At 40.7% G+C, this 21,160-nt stretch overlaps 1 protein-coding gene across 2 annotated transcripts in view; it reads right to left on the minus strand.

Annotated features, from left to right (window-relative positions):
* Window positions 1–537: 537 nt before the first annotated feature.
* The window catches only part of PIWIL2 (piwi like RNA-mediated gene silencing 2), a 90,767-nt gene continuing 70,144 nt past the window's right edge, over window positions 538–21,160 (minus strand). The window contains exons 20-22 of one of the 2 annotated variants that reach the window (XM_036240466.1): window positions 3,547–3,800; window positions 2,760–2,867; window positions 538–994 (exon numbers count right to left, since the gene is read on the minus strand). In XM_036240466.1, coding sequence (XP_036096359.1) covers window positions 838–994; window positions 2,760–2,867; window positions 3,547–3,800 — 519 coding nt within the window. In that variant the 3' untranslated portion in view covers window positions 538–837. The remainder of the gene's footprint in view (window positions 995–2,759; window positions 2,868–3,546; window positions 3,801–21,160) is intronic. The other variant, XM_036240467.1, reaches the window with a different exon arrangement.

Raw genomic sequence — 21,160 nt, forward strand, 5'->3', positions numbered from 1 at the left:
TCAATTCTCTGTCAAGGGCACGTACCTGGGTTGCAGGTTTGATCCCTGCCCAGGGCAGGTCACACTTGCCAGCAACAGCAATATCTTAAAAAACTGCCTCCTTGGCCTTTTTATTACCTTTCCCAGTTGCCCAAATAAAGTAATTCTCTACTTTAAGAAACTTGTGGTGACTTCATTATCACTTCTTTTTCTTTTTTATTTATTTTTTATCCTCACCCGAGGACATTTTCCATTTTTTTGTTCAGATAGAGTGGGAGGGAGAGAAAGAAAGAGAGAGAACCATCGATGTGAAAGGGACACATCGAGTGGCTGCCACCCGCATGACCCAATCAGGGCTGGGGACAAACTGCAACCGAGGTACATGCCCTTAGCGGGAACCAAACCCGGGTCCCTCGGGACTGCAAGCCAACACTCCAACTGCTGAGCCAAACCGGCCAGGGCCATTATCACTTCTGGTGCCAGAAATGAGAACTGCTTAGTAAGCAGAGCTTCCAGGTTTAATTGCTGCTTCTGCAGGTTTCTATGGCTCCTATTGACTTTGCAGGCTCTTAAAGGTTCCCCATATGCACCCACTCCAACTACACTGTAGCAATATCACCCCCATTTGCTCTGCAAAGGCAAAATGGCAATTTCCAGCTGATACTTAGAATGGAACTTGCCTTTTGGTAATACCAGCTTTAAAGTAGAAAAAATAGGGAAAAAATGTATCTTATTCTACTGGGTTGGCAAAAGGGAAAACTAGCAACACAAAAATCCCTCAATCTCTTGATCCTGCATGAGTCACAGCTACATTCAGAAGTGTAATTCCTCTAATCAGCCCATATCCTGGTTTTCCAGTCACAAGAAGAACAGGTTCTCGCATAGCTGAATGGCTGGTTCATGATGCAAGATTTGTCCTGACAGGAAAGCTAGCTTGTGGGCATACTTGCAAGGAGCTGGAACTCTGATGGTACCAGGCCAATTCCAGTACATGTGGCACAGTTTGAAAGTCAACCTGCAGGCCAAGAAGAAAATATTATCCTTATTACTTTCCACCTTCATTCTAGGACATGATTATGTACTTATGGGTGCATATTTTCCAGCAAACCGGGGGACTAAGGAATATATGATGCATCTTTTTAAAAAAAATTTTTTTTATATGACAATTTTTGGGGATAACTTTTTTAAACTGAACTTAAAAAAATTTTTTTTTCTTTATTGATTTTAGAGAGAGAGGAAGAGAGAGATAGAAACATTGATGAGAGATAACATCGACTGGCCACCTCCTGCATGCCCCCCACTAGGGAATGAGCCCACAACCTGGGCATGTGCCCTGACTGGGAATTGAACTGGAGGCCTCTTGGTGCTCAACCACTGAGCTACACCAGCTGGGCTGAAGTTTTTTATTTGATTTGATTTTAGAAAGAGAGGGGGAGGGGGAGGGAGATAGGAGGAGGGAGAGGGAGATAGGGGGAGGGAGGGAGAGAGAAAAAGAAACAGTGATCTGTTCTACTTATTTATGCACTCATTGGTTGATTCTTGTATGTGCCCTGAATGGGGGAATTGAACCCGCAACCTTGGTGTATCAGGAGGACATGCAAACTGAGTGAGATACCCAGCCAGGACTGGAATCATTATTTTAAGTAGAATTGTTTCTATTTCCACCACTTGCAAGTCAAGATGAGTTGGGTAAATTCCCTCACTTTAGGTGCCCCTACAAGGAAAACAAGACTTTTTTTGCCTTAAGAACAGGCTGCAGAAGGTTAAGTACCCCAGCAAAGTATTTTCTGAGTTTAAGGGCTTTGGATATCAACTTAGACTGCATCTCATAATAATCAAGAACAGTTTCTAAAAATATAAATGCCTCACAGAATGCTTTGGCGTGAAGCCTGGGCATCAGTATTTTTTTTATTTTTATTTATTTATTTATTTATTATTATTATTTATTTATTTATTTATTTATTTATTTATTTATTTATTTATTTATTTATTTTTTTATCCTCACCCGAGGACATTTTTTGTTCAGGTAGAGCGGGAGGGAGAGAGAGGGAGAGAGAGAGAGAGAGAGAAACATCGACATGATAGGGACATATCGAGTGGCTGCCACCCACACGACCAACCAGGGCCGGGGACAAACTGCAACCGAGGTACATGCCCTTAGCGGGAACCGAACCAGGGTCTCTCTTGGGACCGCAGGCCGACGCTCTAACCGCTGAGCCAAACCGGCCAGGGCGGCATCAGTATTTTTTAAAATTCTTCAAGTAAATTTAATGTACAGAATTACCAATCACTCCTCAAAGAGACAGCATTATTATTGCCCAGCCGATGTTCTCTCTCATCGATGTTTCTAATTCTCTCTCCTTCTCCCTTCCTGTCTAAAATCAATAAAGAAAAAATGTTTTTAAAAAAAGTATTATCATGAAAGACATAAAGAAACTCAAGGGGTGCCCTGGCCAGTTTGGCTCAGCAGTTGGAGCGTCGACCTGCAGTCTGGAGAGACCCGGGTTCGGTTTCCGCTAAGGGCACATTCCTTGGTTGTAATTTGTCCCCGGCCCTGGTTGGGTCATGCAGGTGGCAGCCACTTGATGTGTCCCTTTCACATCGATGTTTCTCTCTCTCTCTCTCTCCCTCCCACTCTATCTGAACAAAAATGAAAAAATGTCCTCAGGTGAGGATAAAAAAAAAAAAAAGAAACTCAAGGGGTAAATATTCCTGGAGGTGGGCAGTGACTACCTTAGCTAGCTGGTCAGAGTGAGAAAGAGAGTTGCTGGTCAGCTCACCTCTGCATATGATCAGGGCTCAGATTTGCAGTGTTGAGCACACACACATAATGTGTAGGAATGCCACAACCCTGCCGTACATGATGGGCAAGAAGGTAGAAGTCCACCCTAGTAAGGAAAAAGGAAAAAGCAATGATATGGTCGCATTCAAACAGAGACAAAAAGTTCTTGAAGATCATTGTAGTTCCTTCACCTAAGGCTCAGCGAGGTCAAATAACTGGCTTAAGGACACACAGGGACCAAACCATAATTAGAACTCAGGTCTCCTGACTCAACAGGCTATTCAAAAATCATGGTAGAAACTAATGTTCTGTATGTGGGATGTTAAACATGTATGATCTTAAAAAGAAGAATGTATGTTCAATAGTTTATACCTAAGAGGTAAACATTTTATTGTTGGTTTATTTTTTTTCTAATAGTTTTTAAAGTTTTACTTTTTTAAAAGATGGAAACACATATGTATTTTGTACTTTTGTTTCAATTACAGTTTATATTCAATATTATTTTATATTAGTTTCAAGTGTACAGCATAGTGGTTAGATAATCACATACTTTACAAAGTGTTCCCCTGATATTTCCAGTACCCAAATGACACCATAGTTATTACAATATTATTGACTATATTTCCTATGCTGTATTTTACATCTCCATTAAAACTATTTTTTTTAACAGTAAAATCTCTGAGGATTCCATTTCACATCTCTCCAGGAAACCTACCCATTCCAATACGCAGGGAATGGATAACTTCTGCAACCTATTGCTGGAATGTCACGTTTTGTCTACTTACCACTCACAGCTTGTGATTGTGTGATCCACCACAGTCCCAGGAGAGGGAGCTGCAAAGTGCTCCGTAGCAGCCAGGTACAGATTAGTGCTGATTTTCTTCTGAACTACAAATACCACCATCTTGGGCTGGTAATTCTCAAAAGCTTCAAAACACTTTAGTAGCTGAGGAATCTCATAGTTGGCAACTGTCTCTAGCTGGCCGTCAGACACTCCATCACGATACACCACAATCTTCTCTGGGAGACAGTGATTCACCTGAAATGACACCTACCAAGATGAGAATGGAGGCCTGAGGCTACTGACCACAGGCAGTGAGAGGTTTGCTCAGTGCACAGCCGGGAGATGCAGGAGGAGTGTCAGAAGGGCAGGGAAAAAGATTTTTGTCATTTCCACACTTCCTTGGGGTAGTAAACAGGTCTGGTACAGCAAAGGCATTACAAAATACAAAAGCAAAATAAGCCAGTACGAGCATGTGGCCCATACTCAAACAGTGTGAGTACTTTTAGAAGGAAGGTAGGAAAATTTGGGCTGAGTCAATCTCCTCCTTGGATTTAAAACTAATTACTGTCTAGACAAAGAACAAGGTGAGCTGTTGGAGAAATTCTAACATAGACCACACATCCCACAGATCCACAATCCTCAACATTTTTTTTTTAAATCCTCACCCGAGAACATTTTTTTTTTTGCATTTATCTTCAGATAGCGCTGGAGAAAGAGAGGGAAGAGAGGAAGAGAAAGAGAGAAACGTCTATGTGAGAGATACATCGACTGGTTGCCACCCATACGACCCCAACTGGGGCCGGGGACAAACTACAACCAAGGTACGTGCCTTAGCGGGAACCAAACCCTGGTCTGGCCGACGCACTAACTGCTGAGCCAAACCAGCCAGGGCTTCAACATTTTTATGGACCAGCAACATCCAAGGTTGCTAACAAGCAAAAGGGTCCTTTGCTAAATATCATACTAAAATCAGGTATAATGTGAAACATTTTTCCTATAACTAAGTAATTAGTAAACAGCCATGGTAAATTGTCTATGTTTTTTTTGTGTGTTTTTTTTTTTTATTCTCACGAGGACATTTTTCCATTTTTTGTTCAGGTGGAGTGGGAAGGAGAGAGAGGGAGAGAGAGAGAAACATCGATGTGAAAGGGACACATCGAGTGGTCGCCACCCGCACAACCAACCAGGGCCGGGGACAAACTGCAACTGAGGCACATGCCCTTAGCGGGAACCGAACCCGGGTCTCTCCGGACCGCAGGCCGACGCTCTAACCGCTGAGCCAAACTGGCCAGGGTGGTAAATTGTCTATGGATCCAAATCAAATTAAGTGCTGGCTTAAATCAGTTTGAAGAATAAATTTTTTCTCCATTAGGAGAATATAATTATATTCTAGTCGTGTTTGACTTCAATAGTTCAAAAGAATAGGCTTTTCCATTTTATTTTATTTATTATTTATTTTTTTTGTGGTACATGCCCCTAGCGGGAACAGAACCTGGGACACACTGGTCCGCAGGCCGACACTCCACTGCTGAGCCAAACTGGCCAGGGCTATCATCATTATTATTATTATTTTGTTAATCCTCTCCCAAGGATATTTTTAGATAGAGTAGAAAGAAGAGGGAAAAGAAGGGGAAGGAGAGCGAGAGAAAGAGACATAGAAGTGACAGAGACACATCGATTGGTTGCTCCCATTCACACCCTGACTGGGGTCGGGGATAAAACCTGCAACACGGGTGGTGCCCTTGACTGAGAATCAAACCTGTGACCCTTCGGTCCATGGGCCAACATTCTAACCACTAAACCACACCAGCCAGGGCAGGGTGTTCCATTTTAAACTAGGAGTTCTCTGAAAAATGCTTTACACAGTTAAACTTTGGTTCTCGAATGTCTACCATCTCAAACAATTCAGTTTCAACCAAGTTGTTCATGGAAAAATATCTCAGTCATTGAACAAAACTTCAGTTCTCAATCTGACAGCCCTTTCATGCTGATACATCAGCATAACAAAAAGCATCTCTCAGGCCACAAGGAGAGAATGCAAGTGAATTTACTGTTAAACCTCACGTTAACATCTCAGGAAACTGTGCTTTGAATTTTTTTCTTTTGTTGCTGGTGAAATGGATGATTAGCACAATTTTAAAACATAAAGAGGCCATCAAGAGTGCCAATGTTGCACTGGCTGGTTTGGCTCCTGGTTAGAGCATCAGCCTGCAGATCAAGGAGTCCCAGGTTCAATTCCGGACAACAGCATGTACTCTGGTTGCGGTTCGTCCCTGGCCCTGGTCAGGATAGCGCAGGTGACAATCAACTGAAGTCTCTCTCTCACATCGATGTTTCTCTCTCTCTCTCTCTCTCCCCCACTCTATCTGAAGAAAAATGTAAAAATATTCTCAGGTGAGGATAAAAAAAAAAAGTGCTAATGTTGCATGGGAAAAAAGGAAGATGCTGCATACTGACCTCCTGAAAGACACCCTGAAAGTGATTCATTTAAGGCTAGTAGGGGGTGGTTCGTTAATTGTTTGTTTATAGATTAAATAGTACATTAGATATGTACTGTATATAAGAAAGGTTAAGCCCTGGCCGGTTTGGCTCAGCGGTTGTAGTGTCGGCCTGCGGTCCTGAGAGACCCGGGTTTGGTTCCCGCTAAGGGCGCGTACCTTGGTTGCAGTTTGTCCCCGGCCCTGGTCGGTTGTGCGGGTGGCAGCCACTCGATGTGTCCCTTCACGTCGATGTTTCTCTCTCTCTCTCTCTGTTCCTCTCTCTCCCTCCCACTCTACCTGAACAAAAAATGGAAAAATGTCCTCCGGTGAGGATAAAATAAAAAAAGAAAGGTTAAAACAGAATCATTTGGGGGTCTGGAACTTATTAATTCAATTCCCATTTTCTAATGGGAAAAAAATGATTTGGCTTTTGGACAAATCGCTTCTGGAACAACCTTCCAGAACTGATTAAGTTTGAGAACCGAGGTTCCACTGTAGTTTAATTCACAGTTAGTGACAGTTTGATTCTGAGTGTGGTTCATTCTGGGTTTTTGTTCACAATTCCCCTCAAAAACCTAAATTAGCAGTGAGTTAAATATGCACATATTATACATTCTTTATAGGTTACTGTATATAACAATTTATGTTTCATTTCAAAAACCCCTTTTAAACATAAATAATCACTAGAGTCTTTTTGGAGCCTAAGTTTAGATTTCAAATATTTTATGAATGTTCTTTTTTTCTGAACCACCTCAAGCACTACATTTACAAACATGTAATTCATCTTCACATTTCAGGATTGGAATTACTGCCCTAGTTTGTAGCACTTTTTTGTTTTGGTGCTGTTATTGGCCATCTAGCATCTATTCCACCTTTTTGGGGAAGGGGATTCAGTTTCCTCCTGCCTCCAATATGACAGTCTGCTGGGACTATTAATCAAATCCAGGCTTTCTCAACCTCAGCACCACTGACATGTGGGACTGGTTAATTCTTTGTTATTGGGGGCTGACACTATAGGATATTTAGTAGCATTCCTGGCCTCTGCCTACTAGATGCCAGTAGCAATCTCCTCCAGTTGTAACCCCAAATGTCACTGCACTAACCAAAGGACAGAGAAGACTTAAGCCATGCTAACAGAACACTCCTCCTTTGCTCTGAATCTTGAGCAGAGGCTGGAATCACTTGGAGTTTGGTCCCTTTGTGGTGGGCCTCTTCAGGTCCTGCATCTGGAACTTCAGGAGTTACCCTGGCTTCTATTTCCCAGCTTGATGCTCAACTTTCTCACTAGTCCTGAGACTCTATGATCTCACCAATTAATTCCCATTATGTGAAAGTTAGCATATTTCTGTGACTTTCCCAAAATCCCTGAGATGCTGTTTTAATAGGTGGGTATCACAGGCACTTAGATCTGGAAAAAGCCTTCATGGAGACAAGAAAGTACACTGGATCTGGGGACAGGTGACCTGGGACTGAGTTTGATTCTACTGCTGTTCAGCTATGATCTTGAAAACTCAGTTTCCTCAGTTGAAAAATGGAGATAAATGACTACTTTACCTTCTTCTTGGGGTTGTTAAAAGAAATAATAAAAAAATACATACACGGTGGGGCAAAAATAGGTTTACAGTCATTCATGTGAAAAATAATAATTCATAAAAAATAATACAAAAATAAACTGTTTCGTGTACTCACAACTATAAACCTACTTTTGCCCTACCCTGTATATATGTATGTATGCATATTAAAAACAGGACACAGAAGTTGAGACTGAGCTAGATCAAGGAAATACAGATATTATGAAGCACAGAAAGGGACAAAACAAGATCAATGGAGTAAAGAATAGAATCAAATTCATTTGAAGCATTCACTGATGTTACTTCTTTCTTTAAAATTTTCTAATCAACCACTGAGTGTGAGACACTATACTTTGCCCTATGTAAGCTTCCAGTAGAAGTGAAAGACGTGATTCCTGTTATCAAGAGATTAAAAACCTAGTAATAGTCAACAATGGTAAGTGTTCTACGTCATCTAGTGCATTCTCCTGAATTAATGATAAAATTATGCTCTAAGGAGGAGTCAGGATATACAACAAATCACAATACTGACACACAGATGTTAAATGTAGTATATATTAAACCAGTACATAAAACAATAAATTAATGAGTATCCTGCAAGGAGGACTATGCTTGTTTGAATTGGTATCCCTAGCACTGAGTATAATGACAAGGGTCAAGCAGAAAGTAAGTGTCTGCTGAAAATCTGAGACTTCTTTTATGGGTGGCTCAATTCATTCATAGAACACACCTAATGCCATTAGTTATGAGCCATTGTTCTAGTCTCATAAAATTAGAAAATTACTTTGATACCATCCAAATGTTCTTGGAACTGAAATTAGAACCGGGAGACAAATACATAAGGCAAATGGTCTTAATACATTATAAGTAACATAATTAAGGCCTAAGTAAAATGCTGCAAGAACAGAAAAGTATAAGACATTTGTTCTCTGGAGGGAAAAGTGAACAATGCATCTCAGGGAAAGGGATGATGAAAGAATGAGTAGACAATTCAGTCGGCAAATAAAGGTAAAGGGATCCAGGTAGAACATGAGCAAAGGCCTAGATTGTGACTGGACAAGGGTGAAGTAAATGACTAAGGACCAACCTATATGATCAGTTCCATGTTTAGAAGATTACTTTGGCAATGATCTAAAAAACAGATTGAAGATGATTAAGAATGAATATTAGGAGATCACTTCCAGTTCAGGATAGCAAAAGATACAGAAAACCTCCATTCCCATGGTAACACCAGATACATCAAAATAAAATAAAAATCACACATATTTATGGGACCATCAAAGACCAGCAGATACAGAAAGCCTTGATAAACTGATGTCCAGAGGGGGAGCCTTTACAGATGAGCAGTGAGTTTCTAAAGCTTCCAAGGGACAAATGCCAGGAGTGAGTGTTGGCATAAGGAAGAGGATATCTGAGGGCAACAAGAGGCCTGAGGAGATAGCAGAGAAGGAACTAGGAGTCTGTCTCCCCACCTAGGTAACAACTACACTGCCAGAATCTGTCTGATGTAACTATTTTGGAACTCTGCAGTCTATTGAAGGCTTGCAACTTCCAAGGAAAGACTTGGAGGGTAAACTGCAGTTAATATCAGCAATTAGCATAGTAACAGCTCCCCAAACCCTATCCTCAGACTCATTTCAGCACCCTGTCTAACAAATATCGGGATCTGTGTTCTGATTGTTGATTGCTCCTTTTCATCACAGAAGTGCAAACAAAGAGGCTGGTGGCCATTGTCATTGCACTCCCCATTCCAGGGGAAGTGACTTCCAGGGGATTGAAGAGGCTAATGTCATTCCTTCTCGCCTCCATTCATTTTTTTCCTTTTCTTTTTTTTTTTTGTTTTTTTTTTTAGTCCTCACCCGAGGACCTCTTTTGATATTTTGTTCAGATACAGTGGGAGGGAGAGAGAAAGAAACATCGACGTGAAAGGGACACATCGAGTGGCTGTCACCCACACGACCCAACCAGGGCCGGGGACAAACTGCAACCGAGGTATGTGCCCTTAGCGGGAACCGAACCCGGATCTCTCTGGACCGCAGGCCGACGCTCTAACCGCTGAGCCAAACTGGCCAGGGCTCATTTTTTTCCTTTTCATCGTTTAGGTGTCAGACAATGAAGACTAGGACATTAAAAAACAACTGCATCGCCCTGGCCAGTTTGGCTCAGTGGTTAGAGCATTGGCCTGTGGACCTGGGAGTCCTGGGTTCGGTCCCCGCTAAGGGCACGTACCTCGGTTGCAGTTTGTCCCTGGCCCCAGTTGGGGTCATGTGGGTGGCAACCAGTCGATGTGTCTCTCTTACACTGCTGTTTCTCTCTCTCTCTTCCTCCCTCTCTCCCTCCCACTCTATCTGATGATAAATGCAAAAATGTCCTAGGGTGAGGATAAAAAAACAAAACAAAAACAACTGCATCTATAGGGGGAAGTTAGAAAGTCCCAGGAAAAGGCTAAGAAAAGACCTGAGAAGACCTTAAACTTACACTGCTGGTTTAGCTCCAGCACAGACACATCTCACAACAATCAAAAATAAAAAAACAGTAAACCCCGGGGAAAAGGATAATCTGACTTCAAAAGTTACCACATTAAATGTCCAGTTTTTTTGTTTTGTTTTGTTTTGTTTTTGGTTAATCCTCACCCGAGGATATTTCTCCATTGATTTGTTTTTTTCTTGAGAGTGCAAGGGAGGGAGGGAGACTGGGAAACATCAATTGGATGCATCCTGCATGACCCCAACTAGGGCTGGGATCGAACCTGCAACCCAGATATGTGCCCTTGACCAGAATCAAATCCAAGACCCTTTGGTCCGCAGGCCAATGCCTTAACTGCTGAGCCAAACCAGCCAGGGCTAAATGTCCAGTTTTCAACAGAAAGTCAAAAGGCATTAAAAAAACCCCAACAACCCAGGAATGTATGGCCCATTCAAAAGAAAAAAATTTAATCAACAAAAACTATTACTGAAAAAGATCTAATGGTAGATATATTAGCCAAAGATTAAATGTATTAAAACAACCATCTTAAAGATGTTCAAAGAACTAAAAGAAGCCCAGTCGGTGTGGCTCAGTGGTTGAGCACTGACCCATGCACCAAGAGGTCGCCAGTTCAATTCCCGGTCAGGGCACAAACCCAGGTTGTGGGCCCAATCCCTGGTGGGGGCATGCAGGAGGTGGCCAATCAGTGTTCTCTCTCATTGATGTTTCTATCTCCTTCTCCTTCCTCTCTCTAAAATCAATAAAGAAAAAAAACTAAAAGAAAATAAAAGAATGTAAAGAAAAATATATGAAAAAATAGAAGAATCAATAAAAGTAAATCTAAAAAGGAACCAAAAAGAAATTCGGGAGCTGAAAAGTACATTAACTGAAATAAAAAAAATTCAACCCAGTCGGTATGGCTCAGTGGCTGATTATCGACCCATGCATCAAGAGGTCACTGGTTCAATTCCCGGTCAGGACACATGCCCAGATTATGGGCCCAATGCCTGGTGGGGAGCATGCAGGAGGTGGCCAACTGATGTTCTCTCATTGATGTTTCTATCTCTCTCTCCCTCTCCCTTTCTCTCTCTGTAAAAATCAATAAAGAAAAAGTAAATAAATAAATGAAAAAATAAAATGTTAGATTATTATTTAAAAAAATTTTTTTAGCCCTGGCCAGTTTGGCTCAGCAGTTGGAGCATCAGCCTATGGACCAGAGAGTCCTGGGTTCAGTTCCTGCTAGGGGCATGTACCAAAAAAAAAAAAATTAAAAAAAAAAAATGTACTTGACAACCCTAGCCAGGTAGCTTAGTTGGTTGAAGCATGGTCCCGTACACCAAAAACATTGTGGGTTCGATTCCTGATCAGGGCACACACTTATGTTGTGAGTTGGGTCCCTGGTTAGGGCACGTATGGAAGGCAACTGATCAATGTTTCTCTCTCACATGATTTGTTTCTCTCTCTTCCTTCCTCTCTAAATATATCCTGAGGTGGGGATTTAAAAAAGTAGTAATTCGCCCAGCCAGTGTAGCTCAGTGGTTGAGCACTCACCCATGCATCAAGACGTCGCCAGTTCGATTCCCGGTCAGGGCACATGCCCAATCCCCAGTGAGGGGGGTGTCCAAGAGGCAGCCAATCGATGTTCTCTCTCATCAATGTTTCTATCTCTCTCCCCCTCTCCCTTCCCCTCTAAAATCAATAAAGAAAAAAAAATTCACTATGCCCAGCCAGTGTGGCTCAGTGGATTGAGCATCCTCCTATCGACTGAGAGATCCCAGTTTGATTCCCAGTTAGGGAACATCCCAGGTTGTGGGCTTGATCCCAGTAGGGGGTGTGCAGGAAGCAGCCGATCGATGTTTCTCACACGAATGTTTCTCTCTCTCATTCCTTTCCTCTCTCTCTCTAAAAAAATCAATTAAAAATATAATTCACTAGAAAAATTCAAAGGTTGATTTGAGCAGGCAGGAGAAAGAATGAATGAACTTGTAGATAAGACAATGGAAACTATTGAGTCTGAGGAACAGAAAGGAAAAAAGTTAAAGAGAAGAGAGACTAAGAGACCTGTGGGACACCAACCAGTGAACATATGCATCATGGGAGACCCAGGAGAAGAAAGAAAAAGGCAGAGAGAATATTTGAAAAAATAATGCCTGACAACTTCCCAAATTTGATGAAAAACAATACTATAAATATTCAAAAAGTTAACAGACTCTAAGTAATGTGAATTTAAAGAAACTCCCACCAAGACATATCATAATCTAACTTTCAAAAGCCAGAAACAAAGAATCTTGAAAGCAGCAAGATAGAAGCAAACCATCACATATAAGAGATCCTGAATAAGATTATCAGCAGAAACTCTGGAGGCCAGAATGTAGTATGCCGATACATCCAAAATGCTAAAGAAAAAAAGACTCATTCAAAACTTTTCTTTTTTTAATCCTCACTCGAGGACATTTTCTCATTTTTTGTTCAGATAGAGTGAGAGGGAGAGAGAGGAAGAAAGAGAGAGAAACATCTACGTGAAAGGAATACATCGAGTGGCTGCCACCCACACGACCAACCAGGGCCAGGGACAAACGGCAACCAAAGTACATGCCCTTAGCGGGAACTGAACCCAGGTCTCTCTGGACCGCAGGCCGACACTCTAACCACTGAGCCAAACTGGCCAGGGCCAAAACTTTTATCTCACAAAGCATTCCTGCCAAAGTGAGAAAAATTAAGATAGTCCCAGATAAACAAAAGCTGAGGGAATTTGTTATCAATGGACATGCTCTGTAAGGATGAAATGAAAGAATGCTAGACAGTGACATGAAGCCATATAGAAAGATAAAGATCTCAATAAGAAAAAATACATGAGCTATTATAAAATCAGTATTATCATCCTGGCCAGTGTGGTTCAGTTGTTAGAGCATCATCCCATGCACCAAAAGATGGCAGATTCGATTCCCAGTCAGGGCATATGCCTGGGTTGCAGGCTCAATCCCCAGTAGGGGGTGTGCAGGAGGCAGGTCAATGTTTCTCTCTTACATTTCCTTTTTTTTTTTATCCTCACCAAAGGACATTTTTTCATTTTTGTTCAGATAGAGTGGGAGGGAGAGAGAGGAAGAGAGAGAGAGAGAGAAACATCGATGTGAAAGAGACACATCAAGTGGCTGCCTCCTGCACAAACTCAACTGGGGCCAGGGACAAACTGCAACGGAGGTACGTACCCTTAGCAGGAACCAAACCTGGGTCTCCCTGGACCATGGGCCAACGCTCTAACTGCTGAGCCAAACCGACCAGGGCTCACATCGATGTTTCTATCTCTCCCTTCCTCTCTCTCTAAAAAATAATAAAACCATATTTTAAAAAAATAAATAAAATCAGTATTATCTTCACAATGGTTTGTAACTATACCCGTTTTCTACATGACTTAAGAGACCGCACGTTTAAAGAAAAAAAAAACTATTAGTCTAAAACCTAACATATTACTGTAACTTTGATTTGTAATTACAAATCTTATTTTTTACATAATTTAAGAGACAAATGCATTTAAAGGAATTATTACTTTATGTATTAGAACGTATAATGTATAAAGATGTAATTTTGTGCCTCAGCCAGGTGGCTTGGTTGGTTGGAGCATTAACCCATACACCAAAAAGGTTGCGGGTTTGATTCCTGGTCTGGGCACATATGGGAGGCAACTGATCAATGTTTCTCTCTCTTTCCCTTTCTCTAAAAGACAAACAAACAAAAACCAAAAATATGTCCTTGGGTGAGGATTAAAAAAAAAAGGTGTTCCATGGTTTATTTGGCTAAGTGGTTAGAGTGCTGGCCTGCGGACCAGAGTTGCAGGTTCAATTCCCAGTCAAAGACATGTACCTCAGTTGTGGGTTTGATCCTCGGTCCCAGTCATGGTCATGTAGGAGGCTACCAATCGATATTTCTCTCAGACACATCGATGTTTCTCTCTCTCTCCTTCCATCTAAAATAAATAAATAAATAAATACATGGAATTATATCCTTGGGTGAGGATCTAAAAAAAATGTAATTTTGTGACATAACAATGAAAGGAGCAGCATTTTTATATATTATTGAAGTTAAGCTGCTATAATGTCACATTAGAGTGTTACAACTTTAGATGTTAAATGTAATCCCATGGCAACCACAAAGAAAATAGCATGAACATATGAGAAAGGAATTTAACTGATTCATTACAAAAAAAAGTCAACTTAACACAAAAGAAGATAGTAATGCAGTAAACGAGGGACAAAAAAATCTATCAGGTATACAGAAAACAAATAGCACCCTGGCCAGTTTGGCTCGGCAGTTAGAACCTCGACCCAAGGACTTAATGGTCACAGGTTTGATTCCTGGTCAAGGGCACATACCTGGGTTGCTGGTTCGATCCCTGGCCCTGGTTGAGGTCATGTGGGAGGCAACCAATCAATGTGTCTCATATCAATGTTTCAGAGTCTCTCTCTCCTCCTCCCTCCCTCCCTCCACTTTAAAAAAATCAATGGAAAATTATCCTTGAGTGAGGATAAATAAATAAATTCTAAAAAAGATATCCTAAGGCAAGGATTAACAAAAAAAGAAAGAAAACAAATCTCAAAATGACAAAAGTCCCTCCTTATCAACAATTACTTTAAATGTAAATGGATTAAACATTCTAATCAAAACATAGATAGCCTGGCGGTGTGGCTCAGTGTATTGAGCATAGTCCCATGGACTGAGAGGTTTCTAGTTCGATTCCCTGTCAGGACACATGCCTGGAATTCAGGCTTTATCCCCAGTCCGGGACATGTGGGAGGCAGTTGATCAATGTTTCTTTCTCATCGATGTTTCTCTCTCTCTTCCTCTCTAAAAATCAATAAAAAACATTTTTTTAAAGGGGGAGGAAATTCTTCAATATACTACAACATGGATGAACTTTGAGAACATTATGCTAAGTGAAATAAGCCAATCACAAAAAGACAAATACTGTATGATTCCATTTATATGAGGTACCTAGAGTAGTCAAAACCAGAGAGACAGAAAGTAGAATGGTGGTTACCAAGGGCTGAAGGGAGGAGAGAATGAGGAATTATTGTTTAATGGGTACAGAGTTTCAGTTTTGCAAGATGAAAAGAATTATGGAAATGGATGATGATGACTGCACATTATGAATGTATTTAATACACTGAGCTGCATACTCAGAAATGGTTAAGATAGCAAATGTTATGTTATGTGTATTTTACTCAACAAAAAAGTTGGAAAAAAAAGGAAGACTAAGAAGCCAGGCAAGTCATCAGCAATTGTGGGTGCAGGAAGAGCAGGCTGAAGTCTGGAAATCCCCCCAAACAATAATCACTTGCTCAAGATAACTCTCCATTTCCATCTCTCCAATTCTACTGAGAAGAGGGAAGTGAAGGTGAAACTGGAATGAAGAACCTACACTCTCACATTCTACAGCTGCCTGCAACCTCTAATTTCAAAGGCAATAATACCTTGGTCCATTCCGTTCCTGCTCTAGGGTCAAACACTAGTCATAACCAGTCAGAGCCACAGCCAGAGCAACATCAGCACCAACAGGGGCTGAATTCACCTGAGCTGAGTTCAATCTTCTTAAAATTCAAGCTAAGTAACAGATGAACTTTCAACATCTGGTGATAACTCATTATGAGGGATAAAGGTGAGTCAAGGACACAGCTTAGTTTCAATTTCCACACTTGCGTGAAAGGAAACATTGTCATTCAGACTCACATGTTAAGTTTTAGTGGCCCATGAGACACTCAAGTAGACAAGCCAAGCAGGCATTTGAAGCTGTGGTCTAGGAACTGAGATTAATGATATTGGCTAGAGTGGTGGATACCAGTGTGTGTGCTGGGGTCCCACCCAGGAGTCTCTGAGACACTTTAGGGAGTCCACATGTCAATACTATTTTCATAATAGTACTACTACATTATTTGTCATTTTCACTCTAATTCTCTCACAAATATAGGGCAGAATTTTCCAAAGAGTAAATGATATGTGACATTGCCAACAGACTAAATACAGAGCACAGGATGGGGCAAAAGTAGGTTTACAGTTGTGAATACTGGAAACAGAGTTTATTCTTATGTTATTATTTATTAATTACTGTATTATTTTCCACATGAACAAATGTAAACCTACTTTTGCCCCGCTGTATTGATTTGCATTTTGCTAACCCAAACAAAAATGTAAAACAATGGCACTCTTCCCACTAAACATTTTACTTTCTTACTTTTTTTTTTTTACCCTCACCTGAGGACATTTTTTCCATTTTTTGTTCAGATAGAGTGGGAGGGAGAGTGAGGAAGAGAAAGAGAGAAACATTGATATGAAAGGGACACATCGAGTGGTTGCCACCCGCATGACCAACCAGGGCCGGGGACAAACTGCAACCTTAGCGGGAACCGAACCCGGGTCTCTCTGGATCGCAAGCCAACACTCTAACCGCTGAGCCAAACAGGTCAGGGCCCACTGAACTTTTAGCAGTTAAGATGGTATTTGTTATTAACATATACTGAGTTTCTTATTTTTTTAATTGAGATGTCACTGACATTACTTGCATACATACAACATAATTATTCAATATTTGTATATATTGTGAAATGATCCCAAAGCATTGCCATACAGTTACAACCGTTTTCTTGTGATAAGAACTTTCAAGATTACTCTCTTAGCAACTTCCAAATACACAACACAGTACTAACTATAGTTGCCGTGCTGTACATTACATCCCCAGGACTTATTTCTCATTGGAAGTTTGTTCCTCTTGATCCCCTTCAGCCTATTGCACACATCCTCACCTCCAGCTCTGGCAACCAACCACCAATCTATTCTCTGTATCCATGAACTTAGTTTTTGTTTTTTTGGATTCCACACATCAGTAAGATCATACTGTATTTATCCTTGTCTGACTTATTTCACTTATATAATGCCTTCAAGGTCCATCCATGTTGTTGCAAATGGCAAGATCTCATTCCTTTTTTTTTTAAAGACAGAGAGTCTTTTTTTAAAATATTGTTTTATTTATTTTTTCCTTTATTGATTTTTTAAAGAGAGAAGAAGGGAGAGGGAGAGAGATAGAAACATCGATGAGAGAGAACTTCAACTGGCCACTTCCTGCATGGCCCCCACTGGGGATCGGGCCCACAACCTGGGCATGTGCCCTGAACAGGAATCAAACTGGCAACCTCTTGGTGCATGGGTCGACACTCAACCACTGAGCCACACCAGCTGGGCTACATCTCATTCTTTTTTATGGCTGAATAATTCCATTGTGTGTGTCTATCATATTTTCTTTATCTATTTATCTATTAATGGGCACTTAGGTTTAGATTGTTTCTATATATTGGTTATTGTAAATGCTGCAATAAATAAGGAGGTGCATGTATCTTTTCAAGTTAGTGTTTTCTTTTTTTTTGGATAACTACTGATAAGTGGAACTGCTGGATCATGGTAGTTCTATTTTTAGTATTTTGAGGAACCTCCACACTGTTTTCCACAGTGGCTGCATTAATTTACGTTCTCACCAACACGGCACAAGAGTTCACTGTCATTTCTTTTTGTTTTGTTTTGTTTTGTTAATCCTCACCCGAGGATATCTTTCCATTGACTTTTAGATAGAGTGGAAGGGAGGGAGGGAAAAAAATCAATGTGACAGAGACACATCAACTGGTTGCCTCCCACACAACTCCAACCAGGGCTGAGGATCAAACCTGCAACCCAGGTACGTGCCCTTGACCAGGAATCGAGCCTGTGACCCTTTGGTCTGTGGGCTGATGCTCTAACCACTGAACAAGGGCTCTTATTGTTATTTTTAAGTACATTTAAAAACATTAAAAATTTTGTTTTGCTCTGACTGGGTAGCTCAGTTAGTTAAAGCATCGTCCTGATATGCTAAGGTTGTTGTTTTGATCACTGGTCAGAATCAACCAATGAATGCATAAATAAGTGGAACAATAAATTGATGTCTCTCTCAAATCAATTAAAAAATAGAAAAAAACTTTTGTTTTAACTTCTGATAGGTAATTATTGATAGATCTATACCACTATAACCAAAAACCACTATAATCAAATAATATCAAAGAATGCAAAAGGTTCCTTAGGTAAAAAATTCTGAGCCCTGGCTGGTTTGGCTCAGAAGTTGGAGCAATGGCCTGAGGACTAGAGAGTCCCGGGTTCGGTTCCCACCAGGGGCATGTAAGAAAAAAAATTTTTTTTGACAACACCTAGACTGGAGATATAAATCTAAATACAGATATTAAGTAAAGTAATAAATGAGCTTAAGCTGCCTATGAAGCATACCAGAAAATCTGAGAAACCTTGCAACTGAGGATAACTGGAAGAGCTGGACAAAACATAAACATAGCTAAGTAAAGGTTTAAGATTTGGGTAGCATGAGAGGAAGAATGGGAGTTGAGGGAAATAAACCAGGCTTTTAATTTTTTTTCCTCTGGAAGCTAATTTTGCTGACACCATGAAGTTACCTAAAAGGCTAGGGGATTCAGAATACTATTCAAAATTGAGATATAATTTGCAAAACCATCCAAGTTTCCCTTTTAGGATAAAAATTAGACTGTTTCTACAGAGACTTCTGGTCAAGATGGCAGTGTAGGTAAACATGGTATCGCCTCTTCCCACAACCTCATCAAAATTACAATCAAACTACAACACAACCATCATTCAGAACCCCCTGAAACCAAGCTGAATGGAACTCCTACAACTACAAAATTAAAGCAGCAGCCACATCAAGACTGCAAACAAGTTTAAATACAACAAAAGGGTGTAAAGTCCACACAAGGGGTACACCCAAGAGCCCAGCTGGGGTGATCAGGGAGATTGTGCTACTGGATCCTACAGGACACCTACAACAGTAGGCCACCCTACGAAGCTTAGGAGACATAGCAACTCAGCCTAACATAGAAACAATCACAGGGAAGCAGCCAAAATGAGGAGACGAAGAAACATGTCCCAAATAAAAGAAAAAAACAAAAGTCCAGGAAAAAAAATGAAACAAAATGGAGATAAACAATCAATCAGATGCAGAGTTCAAAACAAAGGTTATAAGGTTGCTCAAGGAACTTGGTGAGACATTCAAGGAACTTAAGGAGACTTCCGAAGAACTTAGTGAGAACATCAACAACATAAAAAGGGACCAGTCAGAAATTAAGGATGCACTAACTGATATTAAGAATAATTTACAGAAAATCAATAGTAAAGTAGGTAAAACCAAGAAGCAAACCATTGATTTGGAATATACAAAAGCAGAAAACACTCAAACAGAACAGCAAAAAGAAAAAAGAATCTGCCCTGGCCAGTTTGGCTCAGCGGTTACAGCATCAGCCCACGGTCCAGAGAGACGGGGTTCCTGCTAAGGGCACATACCTCGGTTGCAGTTTGTCCCCGGCCCCAGCTGGGGTTGTGTGGGAGGCAGCCAAAATCAATGGGATGCAGCAAAAGCAGTTCTGAGAGGGAAGTTCATAGCAGTACAGGCCTACCTCAAGAAGCAAGAAAAATTTCTAATAGACTATCTAACCTCACAACTTAAAGAACTAGAAAGCAAAGAGAAAGAAAACCCCAGAGTTAGTAGAAGAAGGAACTAGTAAAGATCAGAGCAAAAATAAATAAGATGGAGACCAAAAAACAATTCAAAGGATCAATGACACAAGGAACTGGTTTTTTGAAATGACAAACAAGATTGATGGACCGTTAGCTAGACTCACCAAGAAACAGAGAGAGAACCCAAATACACAAAATCAGAAATGAAAGAGAAATAATAACTGACACCACAGAAATACAAAGGATTGTTCACAGATATTATGAACAATTATACAGCAACAAATTCGATAATCTAAGCGAAATGGACAAATTTCTAGAAACACACAGTCTCCCAAAACTGAACCAGGAAGAGATAGAAAACTTGAACAGACCAGTAACAACTAAGGAAATTGAAGAGGTAATCAAGACTCTCCCAGCAAACATAAGTCCAGGCCCAGATGGCTTCACGGGGGAGTTTTACTGAACATTCAAGGAAGAACTAATACTCATTTTCCTCAAACTATTTCAAAAAATTCCAGAAGGAAGACTTCCAAACTCGTTTTATGAGGCCAGCATAATTCTAATTCCAAAACCAGACAGAGACACTACAAAGGAATAAAACTACAGGCCAATATCCTGATGAGCACAGATGCCAAAATCATGAACAAAATACTAGCAAATCGAATCCAGCAATGCATCAAAAAAATTATTCAACATGACCAAGTGGGATTCATCCCAGGGATGCAAGGCTGGTACAATATTCGCAAATCAATAAATGTGATACACCACATAAACAAAATGAAAGATAAAAACCATATGATCAAATCCATAGACACTGAAAAAGCATTCGACAAAATCCAGCATCCTTTTCTGATAAAAATACTCAGCAATCTGGGAATAGAGGGATCGTATCTCGATATAATAAAGGCCATATATGAAAGACCTACAGCCAACATCATACTCAATGGGCAAAAACTAAAAGTATTTCCCTTACGAACAGGAACAAGACAGGGATGCCCACTTTCGCCACTCTTATTTAACATAGTACTAGAAGTCTTAGCCACAGCAATCGGACAGGAAAAAAAAATAAAAGGGAAAGAAATAGGAAAGAAGGAAGTGAAACTGTCATTATTCGCAGATGACATGATACTATACGCAGAAAACCCCAAAGACTCCATCAAAAAGTTACTAGACTTAATAAATGAATTTGGCAAAGTAGCAGGATACAAAATTAACGTCAAGAAATTGATGGGGAAGACTTCCCGTCTAAATGGTGGCGTACATAAATGCGGTATCGCGTTCTCCAACAACCACATCAAAGTTACAACTAAACTACAAAACAACCATCATTCAAACCGCCTGAAATCAAGCTGAATGGACGTCCCACAACTACGGAATTAAAGCAGCAGCCACATCCAGACTGGTAGGTGGTGCGGCGGTGGTGCAACGGGCTGGTCCCACATCCAAGTGTGGTGGATAAAAATCAGGAGGATACCTCGGCTGGGAAGGTCCTTCCTGAGGACTGAGGGGTCCCTGTCCCACAACAGGTGCTCCGCTCAGGGTTCTAGTG

Source organism: Molossus molossus, unplaced genomic scaffold (assembly GCF_014108415.1).
Source record: "Molossus molossus isolate mMolMol1 unplaced genomic scaffold, mMolMol1.p scaffold_m16_p_4, whole genome shotgun sequence".
Lineage (NCBI taxonomy): Eukaryota > Metazoa > Chordata > Mammalia > Chiroptera > Molossidae > Molossus > Molossus molossus.